We start from the raw sequence: 25,045 nt of genomic DNA on the forward strand, positions 1-25,045 counted from the left end.
AGAAATATACAACAGAAGAAAACTCACCTGTGTATCCGACAGAATATCATCAATCTCAGAGGACGCGGCTTCATACATGGTGCCCGACGGCTCCGCAGTTGGCGACATAGCCCCAGCTCTAGTCCTGTTAGTCCTGTTACTGCAGTGGAGAAGCTCAATGGTCCTGACGCCTATGTTTCGGAGACGCGTACATACATCTCTTATCCAGCGAGCCAGCGACCTGTCTGAGGTGTTGTCAACACGTGTGAGAGTCTCAAGCCCTACAGCGCCGAAGAAGACCACTATGAGAGCACATGAAAACAAGCCAAACCCCAACAACATGTTAATTAAGCCATCCATGTTGAAGGTGTCCAGACTCGTCTTCTGGTCTCTCCCCAACTCGGCAGACCCAGAATCACCTCCGGCAACATCGTCACCAATGTCACCGCAGGAGTTCTGCATCACCGAATTGAGGAGAGACCAGATGATTTGTATCGTTCTACTAAGCATCAGTGAGAGATGCTCGTTGCCGAACATCTCCCCTTGATCCCTTTCGGACTCTACAGTACTTGTGCCCCCATAGTCATCGTCATCAGCAAGGCTTGGCATCCCAGACTGGTCGCTGTACACTGAACTCGAGTCGTCTAAGGAATTTTCAAGAAACGAGGAATTGGCGAGAGTGGCCGCAGCCGCCCTCATTGATTCCTCAAATCTTTCCTTAATATTCTGATGCGCGTCCAGGCTGTCAGGCACATACATTATGAGCGAATGTAAATTTAAAATAAGAGGACTAGTGATTCTGAAAGGCAATATAGTAAAGTTAATTTTATGAAAAAGACTGTACACACGAATTCTTTTGTATTTTAAGCAACTATGGTTGAACCTCCTAACCATTAAAACTTTGATTTATCATCTAAAAGTAAAATTCTTTAAATTAAAGAATATGTAATTAATTTTACATGATTCAATGCTTGAAAATAGCTATCGTTAAGCTATTCAAACATTAAAAACTTTATTTTATTAGATTCAATTAAGTTAAAGAATATGTAATTAATCTTACATGATTCAACGCTTAAAAATAGCTATCGTTAAGCTATTTAAACATTAAAACTTTGTTTTATTAGACTCAATCAAGTTAAAGAATATGTAATTAGTTTTACATGATTCAACGCTTAAAAATAGCTATCGCTGAGCTATCAAAAACATATTCATTATGATGTATCAAGCAGTTAAAACTTATGTACTAGCTAAATCTGAATATCTTCAATGATGTTTTAAAACACTTTAGATAAAGCTAGCTAAATATAATTTTTGTAAGCGACCATTTTTTTTATATAATATGGATGAGTTATTCGTAACGTAAATAATCTATCAATTAACGTCATTATAATTGAATTACGTAAAAAGAAAATCTTATTTTTAAACCTATAGTAAAATTGTTTTAGAAGATTTGAATCAGGACTCAAATAAGTTTTGATTATACAAAGGGAACCCTATAATCAAAAGTTAAAACGAGTAGAATGATGGAATATATCTGTGTCATTATAAGTTTTGTTTACGATGAACGAATTTAACTTTTGCAGACGGAAAACGTAAACAAAACAAGGTACGTCAATTTACTTGCTGACTCAGATATGTCCTATCAAAACTACAAATATTATATAGAACAAAATTGTCATATATTGAAGATGTACCCATACTGCTTCAAACCCACTTTCGTTTAAAATACAGTGATAAAGGTCTTATCGACGAAGAAAAATAAGATTCTTAGGTCTTAAATAATGGCTAACGAATGCAATAATGGGCACATCAACAATCTATAACAAAAAAAAAAACATTCATATAAAACAAACGGGTTACTATATTTTATCACTTTTATATAAATTCTCTTGGAATTTAGCGGTAAAATTAAACACTCGAACGCAAGCTCCGCTCGCAAGGACAATTATTATATAAATGAGCATAATTACTGGGCCGCCAGCTTTTTATAACCTCGCTCAAAGCCAACCCCTATCACTTTTGACCGCCCAAACATAAACAAAGGGTTAACAACTTATTGTTACGTAAAATTTAATTACGGACGTCGAACGATATATTTTATAGATATTAAGTTTAAAGGGTACACTTAATAGCGACGTAATATAAGATATTAATCTTTAAAATGATTAAAATTTATTCATGTTAGAAATAACATAAATACAGCTAATACCAACAATGGTATAAACCATATGTACATATACAAAATATACAAACAAAGGGTTACCAACTTTTGTTAGTAAAATCTTATATTTTTACATATATACGAGTAATGTAACCAAAGAAAATAATACGATATGTAAATACTAATTGTACTTATACATTTTTATATAAAATATTGTTTATATTCAGGAAACAGTTATATTTAACAGAAATAGAGATAACTAACCAATCCATTATAGGTCTATCTGAAACGAAAGAATTTCTAGAATATCCCAGGGATAAAAGGATTAATAAAAGATTATTAAAACTTCTTTTGTTTAGATTACCATAGCCAGGATACCCCAAGGAACCGGTTGGAGCACGCGCACTAACTCTTTTTAGGATCTACCATGGACCAGCCTGGAGATAACCTAGATGATCATGGAGTATTGGAGCCCTACCACCACCCTACCTTGGACGGATTGCGGTTGTGTTCCTGTCAACACCTTGACACAATAGACGAGAACAACAACATCATCACCACACCTGAGTACGATGGATTCTCAGAGAACCTGTCCATCACCATCAGGAATTTCTTGTTAAATACAGCCCTAACTACCAGAGAAGATAGTAGAGTGGAGACCGATAGTAACACCAGCTCCAGCAGCACACTGTCCCTCTCTACCGATGACCTCAACCAACTCTACTATGACCTGGAAAATCACTCAATCACCTTGGACGAGAATGGAAACGAGGTAGCACAAGTGGACGCCCTTGGCTACATATCTACCTCACCCCCAACCTCAACCTACACTTCGAACGAGAGCACTTCACCACCTAGTTCTTCATCAGAAGAAGCTGAACTATCCAGAACTACCAACGCAAAAACATTTATTGATGTGACAAAGTTAGATAAAACTAAACCCCTCAAGAAAAGAATGTATTCTATTTGGGAGGTTTATCATCTTGTATACCCAGCCATGAAGATACGCAAATCATACTTTCTTAATGGAAAGCGTATTTAACTTAGCTTGGAATACATTTATAGTTTATTATATATGCCTATATACTGGGACTACTAAATTTTTTTCTTTTTCTCTTTTTTCTTTTTTTAACAACTTACCCCCATTGGAGATGCGATCCTCAATTTTCAAATTCTTTGAACGTACATATGAGACTTTTACAGAAATGCTTCGCATCCACAACTATCTATCTATGCTTGATATAAAATCAACACTATATAGATCATATTATGAACCTTTGATTGACACGTGCCCTGCAATTAACTAGTAACACTCAGGGGCAAGACACAATTACTTTAGCTAGGCCCAAGGCATTATTTGTATCAATTTATGCATTCATAGGCCTGTTTCTACCTATATGACACCATATATGGGTAACGAAAGCCTATTCATGGTAATCTATATGTGATTTGCTAATAGTATATGTTTATTAAAGATATTATGTTTATAGTTAATGTAATCATATAAACAACCAGTACATATATGTATGCCTACAACTATGCCTGATTTACGTCACATATTAACACACAGATATTTAATTGCACAGACAAACACTAAAATCCTGGTCCAGAGCTAATGTTATAGCATGTACCTCTTGAATTTATTCAGTTATTTACTAACTCTCCTACCATCAACTTCTCTTTCTGGCTTTAAAAAGGTAATGACTTAGTTGTTTGGCATGCATTGTAGTTTAAATTTAGGCCCCTTAGTACTTAGCATGAATTGAGCTCAGGCCTTATGTTAGAACTCTAACACTTAGCACAATTCACTGCTTGGGACTTAGGGCACATTTCTGTCCTACTCTACTTACAATTTTAACACTTATCCTGTAAATATTTTCATACTTAACTTATGCACTTGTGATATAAATACACTTTATAAAAACATTTTCCTTCCTTAATACTTAATATACTTATATGATTCTGATCGAATATCCAAACCAACCATTTATTCTTAGGTTAAAGCAACATAATACTTCGCGTGGGTCTTTTGTTGAGCTTCCACCAGCTCAACCAAATTCGTATTATACTTGTGGGAATAGAAGGTCAAGCATTCTAAATAAGCGAACCGACGATGAGAATGTCTATGTGTATTGCATTAAAATTAGGTTTTAGTAGTACTCATAGAAGAGCGGTCTCCATACCTAAATATGGACAAACGCCCCATTCGCACCCACACTTGTTTCGTTATTTTATGAAAAAATCTCAAAATCAAATAAAATTTTAGTTATTAAACTTTAAATAGAAATGAAATTAGGAGACTTTTAACAACCTAAAATTATAATTTTTATTTCAGCTAATTGCTGCTAAGAAGGCTGGAAAGGTAGATAGATAGAATAGAATAGAAAGATAGATAGACAGACAATAGATAAATAGATAGACAGAAAAAAGATAGATAGATAAACAGACAATAAATAGACACAGATAGACGGAAGGACAGATAAATAGACAGACAGACAGACGGATAGACATACGGATTGACAGACGGATAGACATACGGATTGACAGACGTACGAACAGACAGACAGACAGACGGACAGATAGACTGATAGAAAGACGGACAGACAGACGGACAGACAGAGATAAAAAGACAGGTATAGACAGACAGACAATTATTAGATAGACAGACAGACAACAGACAGATAAACAGACACACAATAGCCAGACAAACTAAATAAAAGACAAAACAATAAACAGATAAATCAACTGATAGCAAGATCAACAGAATGACAAGCTAAATGACAGACAAATAAACAATTAAACTGACAGACTATCAGACAGACAAATAAACAATTAGACAGGCTAATAGGTAAAATAATAGACTTGTGTTAAAGAGACATACATAGGAATATAGACGGACAAACTAACATACATCTTACTTATAAAATAGCCGTGCTAAAAAATAATGTATTGTTTAGGTAGAAGTTCTGTGTATAACAGCAGTTAATGGAAATTGTTCTTCAGAGGTAGATTTGTCAGTATAAGCTTTTACACATTTACTATCGTTTTAAACTTGGCATGGTGATTCCTGCAGTAGTTAGGTATAATTTATGAGGCGTAGCAACTTTATAATCATTTTTAGAAAGTCCGTACTTTCATTTAAAACTTGTTGATTTTTAACCTCTTTGACAAATTTTTTTGTATACTTGGATTACAACTTCCGATTACAACTAGGTACAGTGTTACGAGCGAAGCATCTCTGTAATCCTAAAAAAAAGTAAGTATGTCCTTATAGTACAGTCTCCGGTATTTAAGCAGTTTTGCAACAAGTTTAATTACAATTTTGTTTAGACTTTTTACATTTATAATCTACTTATTCTGCAGTTCTGACACTCTACAAGTGTTAATGTTTAGTTGTCCTTCCATTTTAGAGCTTCACTTTTATTGATGTTGTCATCCTTGTTTTAAATTCTGTTGCATAAGAAACTATAGAAAAAAAGTCAGTGTTAAGCTTTCCTAAAAAGCTGAATACTTCTTTATAATATTTTGTATTTTTTTTACAGTATGCAATCAGAAACATATGTAGAACTTTGGATACAGTTGAAGAGCACGATATACCTATCTATAGAGGAGCTCATGAAGCTTTAGGTTAGTTATTATCTATCTATCTATCTATCTACAGATACAGTTGGGGAGCATGATATACCTATCTATAGAGGAGCCTATGAGGCTTTAGGTTAGTTATTATCTATCTATCTATCTATCTACAGATACAGTTGGGGAGTATGATATACCTATCTATATAGTAGCTCATGAGGCTTTAGGTTAGTTATTATCTATCTATCTATCTATCTACAGATACAGTTGAAGAGCACGATATACCTATCTATAGAGGAGCTCATGAAGCTTTAGGTTAGTTATTATCTATCTATCTATCTATCTACAGATACAGTTGGGGAGCATGATATACCTATCTATAGAGGAGCCTATGAGGCTTTAGGTTAGTTATTATTTATCTATCTATCTACAGATATAGTTGGAGAGTATGATATACCTATCTATAGAGGAGCTCATGAAGCTTTAGGTTAGTTATTATCTATTTATCTATCTACAGATATAGTTGGGGAGTATAATATACCTATCTATAGAGGTGCTCATGAAGCTTTAGGTTAGTTATTATTTATCTATCTATCTACAGATATAGTTGGAGAGTACGATATAGCTATCTATAGAGGAGCTCATGAGGCTTTAGGTTAGTTATTATCTATCTATCTATCTACAGATATAGTTGGGGAGTATAATATACCTATCTATAGAGGAGCTCATGAAGCTTTAGGTTTATTATTATCTATCTATCTATCTACAGATACAGTTGGGGAGTATGATATACCTATCTATAGAGGAGCTCATGAGGCTTTAGGTTAGTTATTATCTATCTAACTATCTACAGATATAGTTGGGGAGTATGATATACCTATCTATAGAGGAGCTCATGAAGCTTTAGGTTAGTTAATATCTATCTAACTATCTACAGATACAGTTGGGGAGTATGATATACCTATCTATAGAGGAGCTCATGAAGCTTTAGGTTAGTTATTATCTATCTAACTATCTACAGATACAGTTGGGGAGCATGATATACCTATCTATAGAGGAGCTCATGAAGCTTTAGGTTAGTTAATATCTATCTATCTATCTACAGATACAGTTGGGGAGTATGATATAACTATCTATAGAGGAGCACATGAGGCTTTAGGTTAGTTATTATCTATCTATCTATCTACAGAAACAGTTGGGGAGTATGATATACCTATCTATAGTGTAGCTCATGAGGCTTTAGGTTTATTATTATCTATCTATCTATCTACAGATACAGTTGGGGAGTGTGATATACCTATCTATAGAGAAGCTCATGAGGCTTTAGGTTAGTTATTATCTATCTATCTATCTACAGATATATATTTGGGGAGTATGATATACCTATCTATAGAGCAGCACATGAAGCTTTAGGTTTATTATTATCTATCTATCTACAGATACAGTTGGGGAGCATGATATACCTATCTATAGAGTGGCTCATGAAGCTTTAGGTTAGTTATCTATCTATCTATCTATCTATATATCTATCTATCTATCTATCTTTCTATCTTTATATCTATCTTTCTATCTTTCTATCTATCTATCTATCTATCTATCTATCTATCTATCTATCTATCTATCTATCTATTTATCTATCTATCTATCTATCTATCTATCTATCTATCTATCAATCTATCTATCTATCTATCTATCTATATATCTATCTATCTATCTATTTATCTATCTATCTATCTATCTATCTATCTATCTATCTATCTATCTATCTATCTATCTATCTATCTATCTTTCTATCTATCTATCTATCTATCTATCTATCTATCTATCTATCTATCTATCTATCTATCTATCTATCTATCTTTCTAGTGACCCCGTACGAGAATAATTGTGGTTACCATGGCAAAGATGGGTTTAATGATGTCGTCTTCGATACAGAACCGGATTTCTCAAGAGTTAAAGTAAGTTCAGATAATGTATATATTATTGTTACATGAGCTTTTTATGCTCTCTAATAAAGTGAAACTCACAGCAGACTAAAATAACGATACTCCCTATCTAACCTGTTTAACCCATCTCCCTCCCCCTTTACTGAGAGGCTGTTTAGTGTTTATTTCACTAGTCCACAAAGTTTTTTAGTAAAGTTTTCTAATTCGTTGGCTTAACAACTTTGGGGACTTTAGTGAATTTTCATTGGTTGATTAATTAAGATGAGTGTTCAAACAATTCAACCTCTTATTTTAATCTACAGAAGGGGTAATTTTGTATACCATCATTGGGGATGTACATCAATTTATCGGCCATTTTCTTATCCCTATGGATTCCTGTATTGAATGTTTCTTTCTAGGATGGTTATGCTTGGGATGTATTGAATGAAATGAGCAAGAAATATCCAAATAAAATTAATCTCGTGGCTGTTGGTAGGTTTATGCATTTTTGTTATTGTTCAAAAAACAAAACTGCATGTGGTTATAACCCGCAAAAACAAAATCTGTTCATAAATAAAACTTACTAATACTAATATAAATAGTAAGATGATAGTTTTTCCATTTCAAAAGATTATTTTCAGTACTGATCAAATTTTGAGTTCTATTATTTATAGAGATTTTGCACATGTCTTTGTTGAACTGTTTTGGGTGATTTAACTGAATCTTTTTACAAAGCACATTCCTTGCTTTCATAATTCCCTTTTTGGTTACCTCAAAAACTTTTTATGGTTGCTTCATTCACTGGACATGAATTCAATTAGTGGCGTGCACAGGGTTTTACCAGGGGTTGTTAATATCGAGGTAAAAAAAGGTGAATGCAGGTCTTATAAATTGCCAAGCTCTTTTTTTTTTGGGGGGGGGGATCCCTTATTTCCCCCTTGAATGTTCCTGTTATGATGTTAATTTTTATGAGGGTGATGAAACCCCCTACATTACCCACCTGCACGCCTATGCTTTTAACTACCTTAATTTTTAGGACCTCTAACAAATGTTGCTTTGGCAATGAAGTTGGATCCAGATTTTTCTTCAAGACTCAAATCTCTGTTCATAATGGGTGGTAATATAGGTAGTTTTTATTTTTCTATTTATATATACAAGCGGCTAGCCACTAGGGGTACTAGCTAAGTCGACCCTCCACTTTCAATATTATTCAAGAAAGATTTTTGTTGCTGAGAAATTTTGAAAATCGCCGTGCTACCATAATCTTTAAACTTTTTAGAGGCCTGGCGCTAGTTAACCAGTAAGAGATGAAATTTTGTACATGTATTTCTAGGCCCCTAAAGTAACTTTTTAGATTAGCAGAAGTATGATCTTCTAAAAAGTGTGTTTTGAGTATCACGTTTATTCACTGAAAAAAGGAAATTATATTAGTCAAGCGGTTAGCGAGATCTTTTTACCTTAATGAAAATTGAATAAAAAACATTTATCTAATATGTCATAATAGGTTTTTCATAATCTTACTGTAAAATTTTATTTAAAACTAAATGATTCGTCCCTAGCATCTAAGGGCTCTGTATACGGGTCATTAAATAGCCGGAAAATAGCTTAAACCCATCTTTAGACTTTATCTAGATGTAAAAATGCCCAAAACCACTCCGATATGTGCTGTTTTCCAAACATGGAGAACTAAATCGGTTCAGTGGTTAAATCTTAACAAACAGACAAAAGTGACAGAATTATTTATTTTTTTATATTTTTCAGAGGCGTATGGAAATACCTCGGAAGCAGCTGAGTTTAATTTTCACGCAGATCCAGAGGGCGCTAGTGTTGCTTTGAGGCTTACCAGGTTATCTTTCTATCTTCATATTTATCTATCTATCTTTACACCCTTATTTCTGTCTATCTATCTATATATTTACCCTTTTTTCTGTCTGTCTATCTATCTACCTATCTTTCTCTGTATCTATATATTTACATGTCTTTCTTTTTATCTATCTATCTCTTTTTCTGTATACCAAATAACTCCCTATTTTCTATCAAAAGTTTTGTATTAGAGTTTATCTGATTGCTATAATTCCCACAATGGATTTATCATTTCTTGGATATTACACCAGATTATCATGTACTCTAATAAATAAAAGGGAAATAGCAACACAAACATGTCCCCCTGACAATATATTCGCGTATATTCTACATCCATTCATATTTTTTATGTTTGATTTAGAGGTTCCATGATTTTTTTTGATAAAATAAAATAATAAAAATATTTTAAAAATGTAACTTTATCCAAAAAATAGCAAGTTTACCCAGTGGCGTGCAGAGGGTTTTGCCAAATTTAAGGAGGTGGGGTTTTAACTTAAGAACCCTCTTGTGTTTATTAGGGGGTGTAGACCTTTTTCACGGGGGTATAGATCTTTTTCACGGGTGTGTAGAATGGTGTGGACAGGTCACTTTGGGGGTATTTTTGATCCACCCCCTTCAACACAATTCTAGTTTTATTTGTAGCACTTATAAACATAAAATTTTCACGAAATTTTTTAAGCGAACACTTTTTATATCTATTGTATATTAAGATGTCCAACCTACATAGCCTCCTGGGAACTTTGTTTCAAATATGTCAAGCTTACAACACATTGGAGGGCAGAGGTAAGCAGGAAGGAAGGGGAGGGACAATGGATCAAATATTCAATACTTTAGGGATCTCAAACCTTGGGGACCTGCTTAAAGTGTTCGTGGAGGATTTAGCAAGTTCCTACTGACTTTGGGGACTATTGCCGCAGAATTTGCTTAATCCTAGCAGCCAAAAATCAATTTCTGCTTCTTGGTTGTGTTAATATTCCCAACATTATTGGTTGATTTTCAAGGATCCAATTGAGAGTCGTCACAAGGTCTTTGGGATGGGGACATACAGTTATTTAACTCCTTTCCCCTCTAGTGTTTTACTCTAATGTGTAATCGAAAAAAATTTTTAAAACATTTTTAGCGTCCTTTCTCTTAAATGCCTGTTAGGGACTGAACCCCCAACCCCTTTCACTATTTTGAAATAAATTTAAAATTAAGGGGGTGTGTTCGAGTGTAGTTTATTTTTCTATGCCTAACCCCAACATGGTAACTTAACCCTTCGGGGCTACCCAGTACCCAATATAACTTAACTTTCCCTAATTCAAGATCCATTCGCTTTTAAATGTTTATTTTTATAGATATAAAGAGGAGTTTAGAAACGTATACCTTTAGAAAGTATATAAAGTAAAGTAAAGAAAAGTACTATATCTCAAATATTCATAATATATAAAGTAATTTTGGTTACCTCATCACGAATTTCTATCAAAATATTATATTTTGTTTTTCAGTAAAAATAGCAAAACAGATGAAATTTTAATATCTAAATAATATTTCATTTTATACACAGTTAAGTATAAAAACTTTAAAGGTACATTTTAATCAGTGGCATATTGAAAGGGGTTGCCAACACCTCCCATAGAATTGAAACTGGAAAAGCCTGCCTTTAACTTTTTACAAGCCCTAATGGTTTCACCCCCCCCCCCCCTGTTGAATCGCTGTGCACACCACTGATTTTAATATTTTTAATTATTTAGAAACTTGGATCCATGAAAACGCCAGCAGCTGAACTTATTAATAAATTAGAACAGGTAATTCTTATTCTAGTATGGCTTCGAATTAATATCCGCTTGATTAGAACCGGTTCTCAGTCATAATGAAAATCAATGTACCGAATTATAGACGATTTTCTTTGAAAAGTAAAATGAAAAATCATATGATAAATAATACCATTTTTGTTAGCCCGGGCCTTAAATAATGAAAATAATTTAGGTTTGGTTTGATGATTGGATATGGGGAGATCATTGGATATTATGTGATCAATTGGCTATGGTCGCAGCACTCTATCCTGAATCTATTATAAAGTAAATATAATAATATATTTATCTATCTATCCATCTAACCATCTATCAATCTATCTGTATGTATATTTGGATATTATATGATCAATTGGCTATGGCTGCAGCACTTTATCCTAAATCTATTATAAAGTAAGTATAATAATCTATCTATTTATTATCTATCCATCAATCCATTTCAATCTATTAATCTATCAATTATTCAATGTAGAATTTTCAATTTTCATTTTATCCATATTTCTATCATTCCATTTTTAACTATCTTTATATCTATCTATCTTTTTAGGAAATCTAGTCACCATGCCCAAGTAGAGTTGAGCGGAGCTGTAACTAGAGGTAAAATTTTTAAAAAACCATTTATTGAATATGACGTAAGGTTTAATCTTTAAATTTTATACATTTTTCTTCAACAGTTCTAGATGTCATTGCTGCACTGTCTAAAAAAAATATTTGCTTGAATTATGTATGTGTTTCGGCAGACCCAAAATTTTCTTTTCTTTAAAAACAAAATGTTACTGCTTAAAGAGGGGAGGTTATCCCTGAATAGTTAATTTTTTAAAAATAGATTCATTATTACTTGGATGTTACACCAGACTTTCTAATGAAGTGAATCTTGCAGCGGGCTAAAATAACCTACGACTGGATGAACAAACTGACCTTTAAATGAGTTCCATGTTAACAACATTAATTGACGACAATTTTTCCTTTGTCATAATAAACACTTTTATTTACTATTTTAGGAATGATGGTTTTAGACCAGAGACCAATTCGAGCCAAACCAAATAATGTTTTTATTATTGAAGAATTAGATTTAGAAATTCTGAAACAATCTCTTTATGATGCTTTTAATCAGTAAACTAACAAGCTGGGCTCGGCAGCCGCGGATCAGCCACGTTTATGCATCAGTGAAATCGTCATATTATAACTTTAAATTCAGCTGGATGTAAAAACCTGTTCATAAACAAAAAAAAATGTCACACTAGTGGGTTTAAATTTGAGCTTACGCGCGGCTGAGGCGAGTCTGCCGAGCCCCTACATATAAGGACAATTTTGTCCATAAGTTCTTTTGCATTAGCAGCTAATACGTACAAATCCTAATATTATAGTAGCAGTGCTACATAAACTGAAATTCTATATGTTTATTTTTGTATTTTTCTAATGAAATAAATTTCTTAAATAGAATGGGTTCATAACTTTTATATATCAAATATTTAATATGATCTACGAAGTAGAGCGATGTCTCTCCTTTCTGTTCGTCTGTTTGTCCGTCTGATGCTTGAGATCTCGGTAACCGCTTAACCGATTGGGCTCTACTCTTCAGTAATTATAGCTAATGGTCCTGTTGTGGGTTTCAGTTATTTTCTGTGGCAAAGAAAGAAACAAAAAGTTATAATTGTAATATGTGATATTTAATGTGATAGAAGTGGTAACAACTGATTATAGTTACTTGGATGTTGCACCAGATTTTCATGTACTCAAATAAAGCGATAACTTCCATCTATAAATCATTTATCTCTTTGTATGAAATAAAATTATTAACGAAAAATGAAATAAAAATAATTAACCCCTGTTTTGTTTGCCTGATTCTTCGGCCCCTCTCGGGGCAAAATAAAACTGGTATTGACTTTTTACAATCCGCTGTCAATAATCAGAGATAAATAACGATTCCAGCAAAGCTCCGAATTGGATTTTTTTCTACTGGATTGTAACCTGTCCTGAGCCATACTAAAAAAGACTTACACTGTATCTTACTGTAGATGATTGTTCATGACAAAAAAAATATATAAAGTATTTAACACGAGAAAAATTCATTAAGTTCATTCATACAATGAGCAGTCGTTCTCAAATAGCACCAGAGTAAATCTAATTTTATTCATAAAACTAAATAATTATCATAGTCAATTTACTAAGTAAAAGTCTAAGTGAGTTAAAGAGTAGATACTTTGTGGTCAGAGAAATCATCACAAAAAATATTCAACCATCTATCCTAAATAGCAGCTGATAAAATCTCATCAACGTAGCGTCATGGACTGACGGACAGACGAAGTGAATAAGTAGCTTCGCTACTAAGTAAGAAGTACTATACCCAAAGTAATATCTAATTATCTAGTAAATTCCAGTAACTTGTAAAAACAATTGGGATCCAATGCAGTTCACGGTAAAATGATCCTGGTAACGATTATCTTAAAAAATCTATAAACTTTAAAGGCTGCTACCTTCCAAACGGCTGAAAGTACATGTCTCGAATAGCCAAGATCCAATAAAGCACAGGGAAAGCTTCATAGAAAACACAAAAGAAAGATTCCAGATTATTTGGATTCCTTCTTTTGTCGGTAAAAATTGTGGGCGAGCATAATCCATACGTGCCATCGTTTTACCGTTGGCAGCCTTTAAAGTTCATAAATTTATCAGGGAGTAAGGGAGGAGACAATGGATCGAATATTCAATTTTTATGAGTCTCGGACTTTGGGGACTGGCTTAAAGGGAATGTGCAAGAATTTAGCAGTTTCTGACTGAGTTTGGGGACTTGCGCATAGAATGCCGCTACTCGTTATGTATGTTTTGAATATTGCAGACGGGGAGAAGGGATAAGGGAAGTGGCAGGAAGGGAAATAAACACTCGTTGTGTTAGTTTGGAATGTAGCAGACGGGGAGAAGGGAGAAGGGAGGGGGGGCAAGGGGCAAGGGAAATAAACAGAATAAAAAGGGGCAGTCATATTCTTGCTAGCAGCTGGCCGGGTCCAATAATCTTTTAATATAAAAATCACACCAAAAAAACCTCAATATATTTCATCAAAAACATGTTGTGATTTCACTTTACATGACGCTATGGAAATCTATTATTCAATTAATAATCCCTTTATAATTTCCTACAAATTTATTGGATTAAACTGGATTTCATGCCCTTTCTTTGATAACTCTTATATTGAATTAATTGCCCATTGTCCCCTCCCTTACTCCCTGTAAATTTATGGAGATACTCGTTACCACCAGGAACATTCTACCGTGAACTGCACCAGATCCAACAATTGAAATTGTAAAACAAAGCATAAAGTACCTAGATGATAATTTACATCCATAAAGAACACATTTTAATTCATCATGCTACTCCTCCCCTGGGCAAAAATTCTTAGATTTAAAATTAAATTTACATAGATAACATCCCTTTATTTGAGAAAGGGTAAAGTGATAAATTAATAAACTGTGTATATCCTTTTATAAAAAGGTAGGATATTTTTGGTAATAGATCTTACTAACAGTCACCAAATTCATTTGTTAATTAAAAACTTTGGGGGCTTTGAGAAACAGATGATTTCCGTGTCCAAACTTGCATCAGCAGAAGGTGTAATGAGGGCTATTATTCACAAGCGGGTACGTTTCTAGAGGTCTCCTTAGGAGAACTAGAGGTGGGGGAAGGGGAGAGAAGTTTATCCCACCCTTTTAAAAGAAAAGTAAAAAATAAGGGTGGGGGGGGGGGGGGTTCTAGGGGCTATATATATTGTGAGGGTGGTGTGGTACTTTCCTAAAAATAGTTATAAACCTTCCCAGGGCGTATTAGAAGCTACATTGTAAAGAAAAACCAAATTTGTTCAGCGGTTAGCAAGCTCCTTGTACAGATAGACAGACTGACACACACACAGAGACATTTTATTACTTTTATATTATAAGTATTGTCTTATTCAGTGGCGTGTATATGTTTTTGCCAGGGGGATGTATTTCTTGAGGATAAGACAGGCCTTATTGTCTTATCCTTTGAGATCCCTGAAGGTTATGCATTGTGCCTTTTATGGGACAAGGCATTCCTCATAATCTTTCTTGTAAACTCAAACATTATTTAAAGTACATAAATAATACATTTTTTTGTGATTTATTGATCTTTTATGTCTGAAAAATGATGAATTTATATTGATGGTATCTATTCAAATTTTCCCAATTTTTGAATGGCTCTCTGTGTGGAACTCAAGTGTCCACAATTGCGTGAGGAGTCACTATCATGAACTAGGATCAGTCTATCAGCTAAAAAATGAAATCTTACTTTAGGGTTAAGAGAGGTGGATTCTTAAAAAAAAACTTTGGTCGCTGGTGAGGCAAAGTGTTTTTGAGAAAAATCCTCCAAAATCAAATAAAAATCTACAAAAATGAAATAAAATCATAGGAAGGTTATTAACATAAGATTTTCATTAATTTTGTAGATTTTTATGTATTTTGGAGGATTTTTCACATAAAATTATTACTTTACCTTCAAAGCAGCGACCTAATTTTTTTAAAGAATCCAACTCAGGGTTGCAAAATAGGAGTACGCAAAGCGCTGGCGAAAATTTTTACACCCCCTTTAATATGTTTGATAAGCGAAGGGGGTGTAATTAGGACAACAAAAGTATATATAAAATTGCAAAGGTACAGGATACTGTTTAAAAATAAACTTACAATTTGATAATTCACTTATAATATTGTACCTTGTTGTCCTGTTAATCATCATTCCAAAAAATTAGATGAAAAAACTTTTATCAGAAAAGTTAAAAGTCAGCAGGATTTTAATGAACTTGCAGATTTTCTGGCAACGCTTATAGAGTTGCTTTCTAAATTATACCTAACTATTGCAGGAATCACCAAGTTTTAAATATATAGGTCAATTCTAATAAGCCTAAAACCTAACGTTAAATACCATTGTTACTCATTTAAGGCTATACAATTAAAAAATAAGAAGACCATCTGAAAAATCAAGTTTGTTTTTAAAAAGACAATTTTTGACTGATAGACCAGTCCCTTAGTTGGTTTTTGAATATCTTGAATTAATCTTGGGTACGTGTTCTACATAACACATTTTTAATTGGCCACATTTATATATTTTATATGACCATAAAAAGTTTATCTTATTTGGTAGCGCAGCTACTTTATACTAGCGATCTAAAGGGATAAGACAATGGCCAATGTTAATCCCCAATAATGATACATAAATTACCCCTTCTGTAGATTACGAATAGTGATTGACATTCGACTAAATGAACCAAACAATAAAAATGTAATAAAAGTCCCCTAGGTTGTTAAGCCAACGAATAAGAAAATGTTATTTATAAGACATGGGGACTAATGTAATAAACAGCCCAAGATCCACTCCCTCTCTGATTTTAAACCTAAGTACTAGTACCTAAGTACTAATGTTCAATTTTTTGTTTTTTTTATGAAGCACATCGCTCTGTATTCTTTCCTTTTCATTTCCATCTTCAGCCAAAGAGAAACAAACAAATATGTAATTGTATTGACTAGTGCAAACTTTTGCAGTCTCCTATATTTTCTGAATATATCATAAGACTATTAGCTACTTCTACTTTTATTATTTTAATCTATTCAGTATTTCAGTTTACTGTTTTTAAGAATAATTGTTGCTGCGTTAAATATGGACCTAATCTTTCTGTTGGATTGGGCACTATTAAAACTTTTAAGATTCATTAACAAGAAAGTATTGTCAAATACTGTTATAATTTTCTTTTCAAAGAAATAGATAATAGTTATTTAATGCATCGTTTTATAGACAGCTTTCCGTGGATATTAAAATGAAATATATGAGATTAGAACCAGTTTTGTTAGCCCTAAAAAGCCCAGGCAAATAAAACTGGTATTGATTTTATGATTTTTATATTAATTTTCGAGGAAAAATGTTTGTAATACGATACATAATTTTTAGTATTGCAGATAAGCGGTTCTGGTCCAATGTATATTTTCGAAGCCATACTGGAAATAATCATTCTCCTACTTAAAAAGTACAAGATATTATAAGCAATACACAGAGTTTTGCTTTTTCTGTCTAAAACTTAAAAAAAAGAATTACAGATATATAGATTTTACGCAGCTTGTAATTAATAATTTTTTAAGTAAAATTTATTATTTAAAACTGCCATGGCCCAAAATCAAGCTTCCCTTAAAATTGCGGAACGATCAATCTCGTCTTCAATGAGATCTTAATGGACAATCATACAAACTTATACTATGCAAGAAGCTAGCTGCTACGCACTTAGAGAAGGGGAGGAGAAAATATTTTTTTTTCAGGGGAGGGGGGGGGGGAGGGGTGATTACAATTTAGAGGTTGAAGATATTACTGAAAAGGAGAGCCATATCAGTTAAGTAGTTAGCGAGATACCGATAGAAAGACATTGTGTTATTTTTACTTTATATATGGAATAGGGGCTACGCCCCTTGAAGACCCCGGTGACAAATATAGTGGCGAGCTGCTCTCCTCAAAATAGTTAAAAACCTTTACAGGACCTATGAAAAGCTTCCCTGAAGAGGAGAACCTTATCCGTTCATCAGTTAGCGAGATCTTTCGCTATATACACATACAGACAGACATTCTATTACTTTTAGAATAAGGATATAAGTACATTCATGTGTAGATATAATTATTGTATTTTAAAAGAACACCCAACAAAAAGTTTCCATTTAGTGACCATTACTAACTTTTAACACTTTTAAAACATTCAAAATTTATCTAGAGGACAAAAACGACGTCAACGAAACTGTCCCAATTTTGTATAAAATTTGCGGAACAAGTTCCAATTACGTCATATTTTTCTTTCCCGAAAAAGGGAGGGGGGGAAGAAAATCTCTTCAAAAGAGATGGGGAAAACCCCCTTTTCTCCCATCTCTTTTTTCTTCCCCCCTTCCCTTTTTTTCTTTCCCCCTTCTCTTTTTCGGGAAAGAAAAATATGACGTAATTGGAACTTGTTCCGCAAATTTTATACAAAATTGGGACAGTTTCGTTGACGTCGACAAAAACTCATATAGTCATTTTAATAGATAGAACAAGAATGAAAAAAATCATTATTAGCAAGACACAGATATTTAAAAGAAATCTTTAATCAAAATCGTCCGTCTCTCTTTAATAACAGTCCATTTTTTAAAATCAAATATATTTCTAAACTAATATTTGGTCAAGCAAATCATATTTTCCAAAAGTGAGAGGGAGAGATAGAGATAAATATAGAAATAGTGGGAGTAGAGAGAGAGAAATAGAACATAGAGAGAAAGAGAGAAAGATAGATAGAGAGAGAGAGAGAAAGAGAGAGAGATAGAGAGAGAGAGAGGAGAGAGAGAGAGAGAGAGAGAGAGAGAGAGAGAGAGAGAGAGAGAGAGAGAGAGAGAATAGAAAGATAGATAGAGAGAGAGACTGTGAGAGAGAGAGAGAGAGGTAGATAGATAGAGAGAGAGAGTGAGAGAGAGAGAGAGAGAGAGAGAGAAATAGAACATAGAGAGAGAGAGAGAGAGAGATAGATAGATAGATAGAGAGAGAGGGAGGGAGAGAGGGAGAGAGAGAGAGTGAGAGAGAGAGAGAGAGAGAGAGAGAGAGAGAGAGAGAGAGAGAGAGAGAGAGAGAGAGAGAACTGCTCTTTCCATGTATGTAAGCATTTAAAAGTCCTTTCTTTTACTATTAAAAGCTACAAATTATAAAAAAGCTGATTAGTAGATTTTTTAATGATAAGATTATAACAGTTAAAAAGATATACACAATTTTGAGTGATTTTTTGTGTGGTGATTTTAAAATGATTAAAGTGATATTACCTAAATGGTTAGAGTTAGTTAGAATCTCATAAATCCAGGTTTTAATTTAATATTTTTATGACGTACTTTCCAGGACAATTGCCGATAAATTGATGTACAATATCCCCAAATGTTCTCAATCTGTAAATTATAATTAGTGGTCGAAACGTCTGAACACATCGCTCAAATGAACCAGCCAATCAAAATTCAATAAAAGTCCCTATAGTTGTTATGCCAACGAATAGAAAAATGTTTATAAAGGAAATATTTCAAAAAAAATCTTTCATTAGGGACCTATTAGGCTTCTGTAAACATTTTGTTTTTTACTAGCGACGCTACTCTATATTTCACTTTGTCCGCCCGTCAGTCAATTCCATTAATAAATCCATATGATTTAGGATACGCTGCCGCTTTGATTTTATAAGATCGCCCTTACCAAAGAAAATCCAGCATACAACTTACTTGGTACGTCGGTCTGACGGTTATGCTACAAAATATATAAATATGTTTTTGAGAAGATTTTCTATAGTTTGATCATCACATATTTTATCTTTTTTTATGACACTAAACACAAACCATTTATATCGATAAAATGCATATTTTAACAAAAAAATAGACAATAATTTATATTCCAGTATGGCTTAGAACCCGATTAATATCCGCAGGATTAGAAACAGATCTCAGCTTTGCTGAAAAATCATGTATAGCATTTCATTACAGAAAAATTTCCACGAATACTAAAATATAAAGCATAAAAGTTTTGTTAGTCTGGACCTTCGTCCTTCGGCCCCTCGGGACTGGTATGAATCTTATTAATTTTTATTTTTATGTCTGCGGAAAGCTGCCTATAATACAGCGATAGATAAATAATTGTTATGTGTTAAATCCGCCTGTAGAAGCTCTTTTTGCTAATTAACAAATATTTTAGATGTAATAGATATAAAATCTTTAAACTAAAGCTTAATTACTATTACAGAGCAAAAAGTTAGGTCAACAAAAACATACAAGCGTGTGCTTAATAAAATTTATCTTTTAAAATCTAATACTTTATAAATATAACTAGCGGCTTCGCCCCTAGCCTCTAGGGGCTTTGCCCCAAGAGATGGTAAAAAAAGTGTAAGGTGAAATTTGTAAAAAAAAAATTTCCACAAAGGAAATCTTCTACAAAGGAAATCTTCCACAAAGGAAATATTCTACAAAGGACCAAGGATATTTCTTACAAAAAAAAAAAAAATGGGGGGGTTGGGGGTGTCCCATCCCCCAAGAAAATAGCTTAAAACCACCACAGGACCAATAGGTAGATACCCTGAAGAGTAGAATCCGATCGGTTCGGAGGTTACCGAGATCTTAAGGGACGGACGGACAGACAGACGGACAGACGGACAAACGGACAGACGGACAGACATCGTTCTACTTTGTATTATAGATATAATATATCAAATGCGTGCGGGAGGAGGAGAGTATCGACACCCGCTTTAAAAAAAAATTAGAAAGGCCCAGCTTTCCCTTTTCCCCCCTTAAAGTGTACACCCCCATGTGCACGCAACTGTTTAGTCCAACGAATAAGAGAACGCGATTAAAACTTTACAACAGTATAATTTACCAGGGATCTAAAGGGATAAGACAATGGCCGATAAATTGATGTACATCCACTATGATGATACACAAAATTACCCCTTCTGTAGAATAAAATTAGTGGTTGAAAGTTTGAAACGTTAAACACTCAACTTAATGAATCAACCAATTAAAATTCACTTAAGTACCCAAAGTTGTGAAGCCATTAAATAAGAAAACTTTAGGGACTAGTGTAATAAATATCACATAACTATTTAAACTCCTAAGTCATGAAAGTTACATTAGACATAATTGTCCAAGTTTATTTTGCTGTTTCCCGAGAACATCTCTAACCGTAAGTTGAAGGGATGTTACAATGGACGTTAAATTATGCCTTTCTCTCAAAGTCTACAATTAAAGTAATACCTTTGATTGCTAGCAATTTTATGGGGAGGGGGTGAATTTATAATTGTTAAAACCGGCATTAACCCTTCCCCCCTCCTTGTTGTAATATGAAGTAAGGATATCAAATTTACACAAATCATATCTTAATAATTTATCAGCTCAGCATTTTATAAAGTAATGCCTCCTCTATAATTTGGGTCAGTATGTTTCATCATAAAATTGTTAAACAAACAACTTTGAACTATTTTAAAAAAAAAATAGCCAAAAACCCGCCGAGGACATAGTTTCTTTTCCGAAAATTCTGAAATGGTTTAGTGTTTGCTAGCTTTTAACGGACAGACAAAAATAGCTTTTAATAGTGCCTATAAAAAAATGATGCCACAAAATACAAATGACCAATAATAAGGAAAACACACAGACTAAATTACTAATGACAGGCCAGTATACATTTTATTTGACCAATGGTAGGCCAGTATGACGTAATTTTCTGTAGGCACTGTAAAGAGCTTCGCAAAAAAACTTACTATTTTTGATATAGGATTTTTCATTTATGAAAAGTCAGATTGTAATAAAATGGGCGTGGAGTTTTTTTAGCGAAGCTTCTCTACGCCATGTCACAAAAAAGTATGTCTTGTCCACAATTAAAAATATTTGTGACGAATACAGTTAAAAATTTAGCTTTAGATTATTTAGAACCGTCTTTATGGATGTTGTAATCCTTGTTTTTTTTTGCACAACCACGAAAAGAGGCATAACCAAGCATACATATTAACTTGTTACTACGGAAATCAGCCTTTTTTTCTAAGGGGTTTCGGGTAGGAGTCTAAACGACATTAAGTCATATTAGAGACTATAAAATTAGTACCTTAAGCAACTATATATGGTACTAATTGTTTCATTTGTATTAGTAAGGGGAATGTCTTGATCTATTAACAGACGCAACTTATCATTGCAATTCACTTCTAGGACTTCTAGACAAAAGTTGTGCAAATTGTTAGGGCAATTTTAAAAATGTTAGGACTTGGCCTATCACCTTGCATATAACCAACTTTCATGGGAAAGTTAGGTGTTATTCCAGTATCGGTCAGAATGTGGGCAAATCTATCATTCATGCATGTTAAAATCATATTTATCATATTTGGGCCAAAATTCATAAATTCCAATACATCTCTTAAATATCCATGTCCAATACAGTCAAAGGCTGAGTGAAAGTCAATTAAAGCAATTGCTAGAGACGAGTTGGAAGCTAAAGTTTTAGAAATTAGTTCATAAATTTGAATCAAATTTTCCTGAATAGTGTATTTAGAAGAATAGGCTTTTTGAGATCTGATATTTATTTTATCAATTACTTTTTTTAACCTATTGTCAATAACCCCAGAGAAAATTTTATACACAGTAGACAAACAAAAAATTGTTCTCCAAGATTTAATTTTTGAAAGGTCAGAATTTTTTTTGGCTATAAGTCTAATTTTACCACATCTTAGCATGCCTCTTAACTGTTTTTTATTAATCATTTCTTTAAAGCCTCTCAGTAAAGGTAAGCTTAAAATGTCCCAAAACTTAACCAACATTCTATAAGGAATACCATCTGGTCCTACACTAGAATTTAAATTAGCTGAACAAAGTGACTCTTTTAATTCATTAATAGAAATGTCTGCCTCTAATTTTTCTCTATCTGTGTTATTTAATTTATGTTCTAATATTTTTGGGTGATTTACATTATTGCCCAAAAAATCAAAGAGAGAAGAATTGGAAATAAAGGCTGTGCCAAATTTATTTTTAAAGTGGTTTGTTAAAAACTCATTCCTTTCATTCTCACATGTAAAAGATTCACCTAAGTCATTCTTAATTTGTGAGATAGAGTCGGCTTTTTTTGAATTTTTTAGCAAACTACTAAATGTTTTTGAGGCCTTTTCTGCATTTAAAATGTGGAAATACCCAGAAGTCTCTAACCTACGATAATTTTCTTCATCTTCCATTTTACTCAGACTGTTTTCAATATCAATGATTTTATTAAGTACAGTTTTATCTGTGACATTTCCACACTTCAATGCGTTTAATGACTTTGACAAATCTTTTTGTATTTTTCTACTGCTCTTAAGAAAGTTTGATTGAAAGCTTATTATAGAATTTTTAACACAATTTAACAAAACTTCAAGGAAAGCATCATGACTAATATTTAAAGGCATTTCATACAAGTCATTTAAAGGAGGAAGTAAATCAAAGAGATAATTAATAGCCTTATCTTTTTGTTCAATCCAGAACAATATTAGCCTATCATTTTTAAATTCTGTCAAACTTAGGTCATTCTTTAATCTGAATGCTAAACTTATCTGAGAAATGATGTCTTGTAGATGTAGCTTGTTAGGAACATCACAGTGTTGTAGAACCAGCTCGTAAACATCGATTCGGACACACTCAGTAAGACCATCAATATCTAATAATGAAGAATTTATAGTACATTCACGTTTAGAAGTATTCTGATATGTGTTGAAAAAAACTTGCTTGTGGTCAAATATAGACGCTTTAAATGGCTCATACTTGCATGAGCTAAAAATTGTTGAAAGCTGTGGACTAATAAGAACCTGATCAATTCTACTTCTGTTTGTTTTAGTATTTGAAAAAGGAACATAACTAAATTCTAATTTAGTCGGATGAAGCAATCTAAATAAGTGTGCAAATTGTAATTATATTTTTTTGCTGTATTTTAAGAACACCCCAACGCCTAATCTTTTCGCTATTATGATATTCATGATTAAAAAAACTATGTTTTTATTAAACTGTTCAATTTTAAGTAAACTAGCGCATTCGCCCCTAGAGGCCTCTAGAGGCACTTGAGGAGGAGGAGTTGAATTCCAAAACCCTTTTATATAAGTTTAGATTTTTAAAAAAATTTATAAATTTTTGCCCCCACAACCTCATTTTTTAATTTTTAAAAATTTTTTTTTGGGGGGGGAGTAATTTTTGTCTAGGGGTGATATATCTTGGGAGGGTGGTGGTACCCTCCCCAATAATAGTTATAAACATTCCTGGGACCCATGAGAAGCTACCCTGTTAAGGAGAACCCGATCGGTTCAGCGGTGAGCGAGATCCTTGGGTAAAAACAAACAGACAGACATTGAGAATAATCTAGTATTAGCATCAAGGGTGACCAAGCTTTTTCATTTCCTTTGGGAGGGGGGAAGGGTGTAAAATTCAAAATTAAATTTTTTTTTTTTGGTGGGGTTATTTACCACTTTATTTCTCCCCCACTGCACTGGACGTACTTGATTAGCATCATCATATTTTCGCTTTCGAAGAAAATAGCCTTGATCAGTATAAATGCAGTTCAATATCTGTACTACTGGAGCTGCCACCACTAATTTCAAATAATTAAAAAAAATAATTGGGGGGGGGGGGTATTTTTTTGGGGGAAGGGGGTTCAGTAGTTACCGGGATCTTAAGGGACGGAGAGACAGACAGACGGACAGACATCAAGCTACTTTGTATTATAGATGGAATACTTTAAATAATTATGTTAACAATTTAAAAAAATAATTGTTCTTTTTATTTAAACTAGTTGCTTTGTTCCTAGCTTCTATGGGAAAATAGCCTGAAACCACCCAAAGACATTCTTAAGCTTTCTTGAAAAGTGCAACAAAAACACTTTAATGCTTTATATTATATTGTTTGAGTTATGTTAGCGAAATGAATTTATTTTTTGGTAGTCTCAATAAAACATACAAAATAAACTTGATACACTAGCTAATACAATACTAAAATCATCAGATAATCATTTTTAACTTTTAACATGTCTAATAGAGGGTTCGTCCCTAGGTTCTAGGGGATATCACTATGTGAAAATGATTTTTTCTTCTAACACTATTTCTCTAACTTATATCCTCTAATTTAAAGTAGTATTTTTTTTGGATCTGAAGCATAAGATCTCAAGAATTGCTAATCCGAATAAAATATACTTTTCAGGGAGACCATTTTTCTGACTTCATTCACCT

At 33.2% G+C, this 25,045-nt stretch overlaps 1 protein-coding gene across 1 annotated transcript in view; it reads left to right on the forward strand.

The window, feature by feature from the left end:
* The window catches only part of LOC145323720 (nucleoside hydrolase-like), a 33,298-nt gene extending 20,558 nt beyond the window's left edge, over positions 1-12,740 (forward strand). Inside the window, exons 3-14 of the mRNA XM_080166201.1 lie at positions 4,476-4,502; positions 5,098-5,145; positions 5,683-5,767; positions 7,583-7,674; positions 8,061-8,133; positions 8,678-8,767; positions 9,403-9,487; positions 10,215-10,287; positions 11,238-11,291; positions 11,473-11,564; positions 11,845-11,894; positions 12,299-12,740. Of these exons, the coding sequence (XP_080022327.1) occupies positions 4,476-4,502; positions 5,098-5,145; positions 5,683-5,767; positions 7,583-7,674; positions 8,061-8,133; positions 8,678-8,767; positions 9,403-9,487; positions 10,215-10,287; positions 11,238-11,291; positions 11,473-11,564; positions 11,845-11,894; positions 12,299-12,414 (885 nt within the window). The 3' untranslated portion in view covers positions 12,415-12,740. The remainder of the gene's footprint in view (positions 1-4,475; positions 4,503-5,097; positions 5,146-5,682; positions 5,768-7,582; positions 7,675-8,060; positions 8,134-8,677; positions 8,768-9,402; positions 9,488-10,214; positions 10,288-11,237; positions 11,292-11,472; positions 11,565-11,844; positions 11,895-12,298) is intronic.
* Positions 12,741-25,045: the final 12,305 nt, after the last annotated feature.

The sequence above is a fragment of the Acartia tonsa genome, chromosome 7 (genome assembly GCF_053477335.1).
Source record: "Acartia tonsa isolate MP-2025a chromosome 7, ASM5347733v1, whole genome shotgun sequence".
Classification (NCBI taxonomy): domain Eukaryota; kingdom Metazoa; phylum Arthropoda; class Copepoda; order Calanoida; family Acartiidae; genus Acartia; species Acartia tonsa.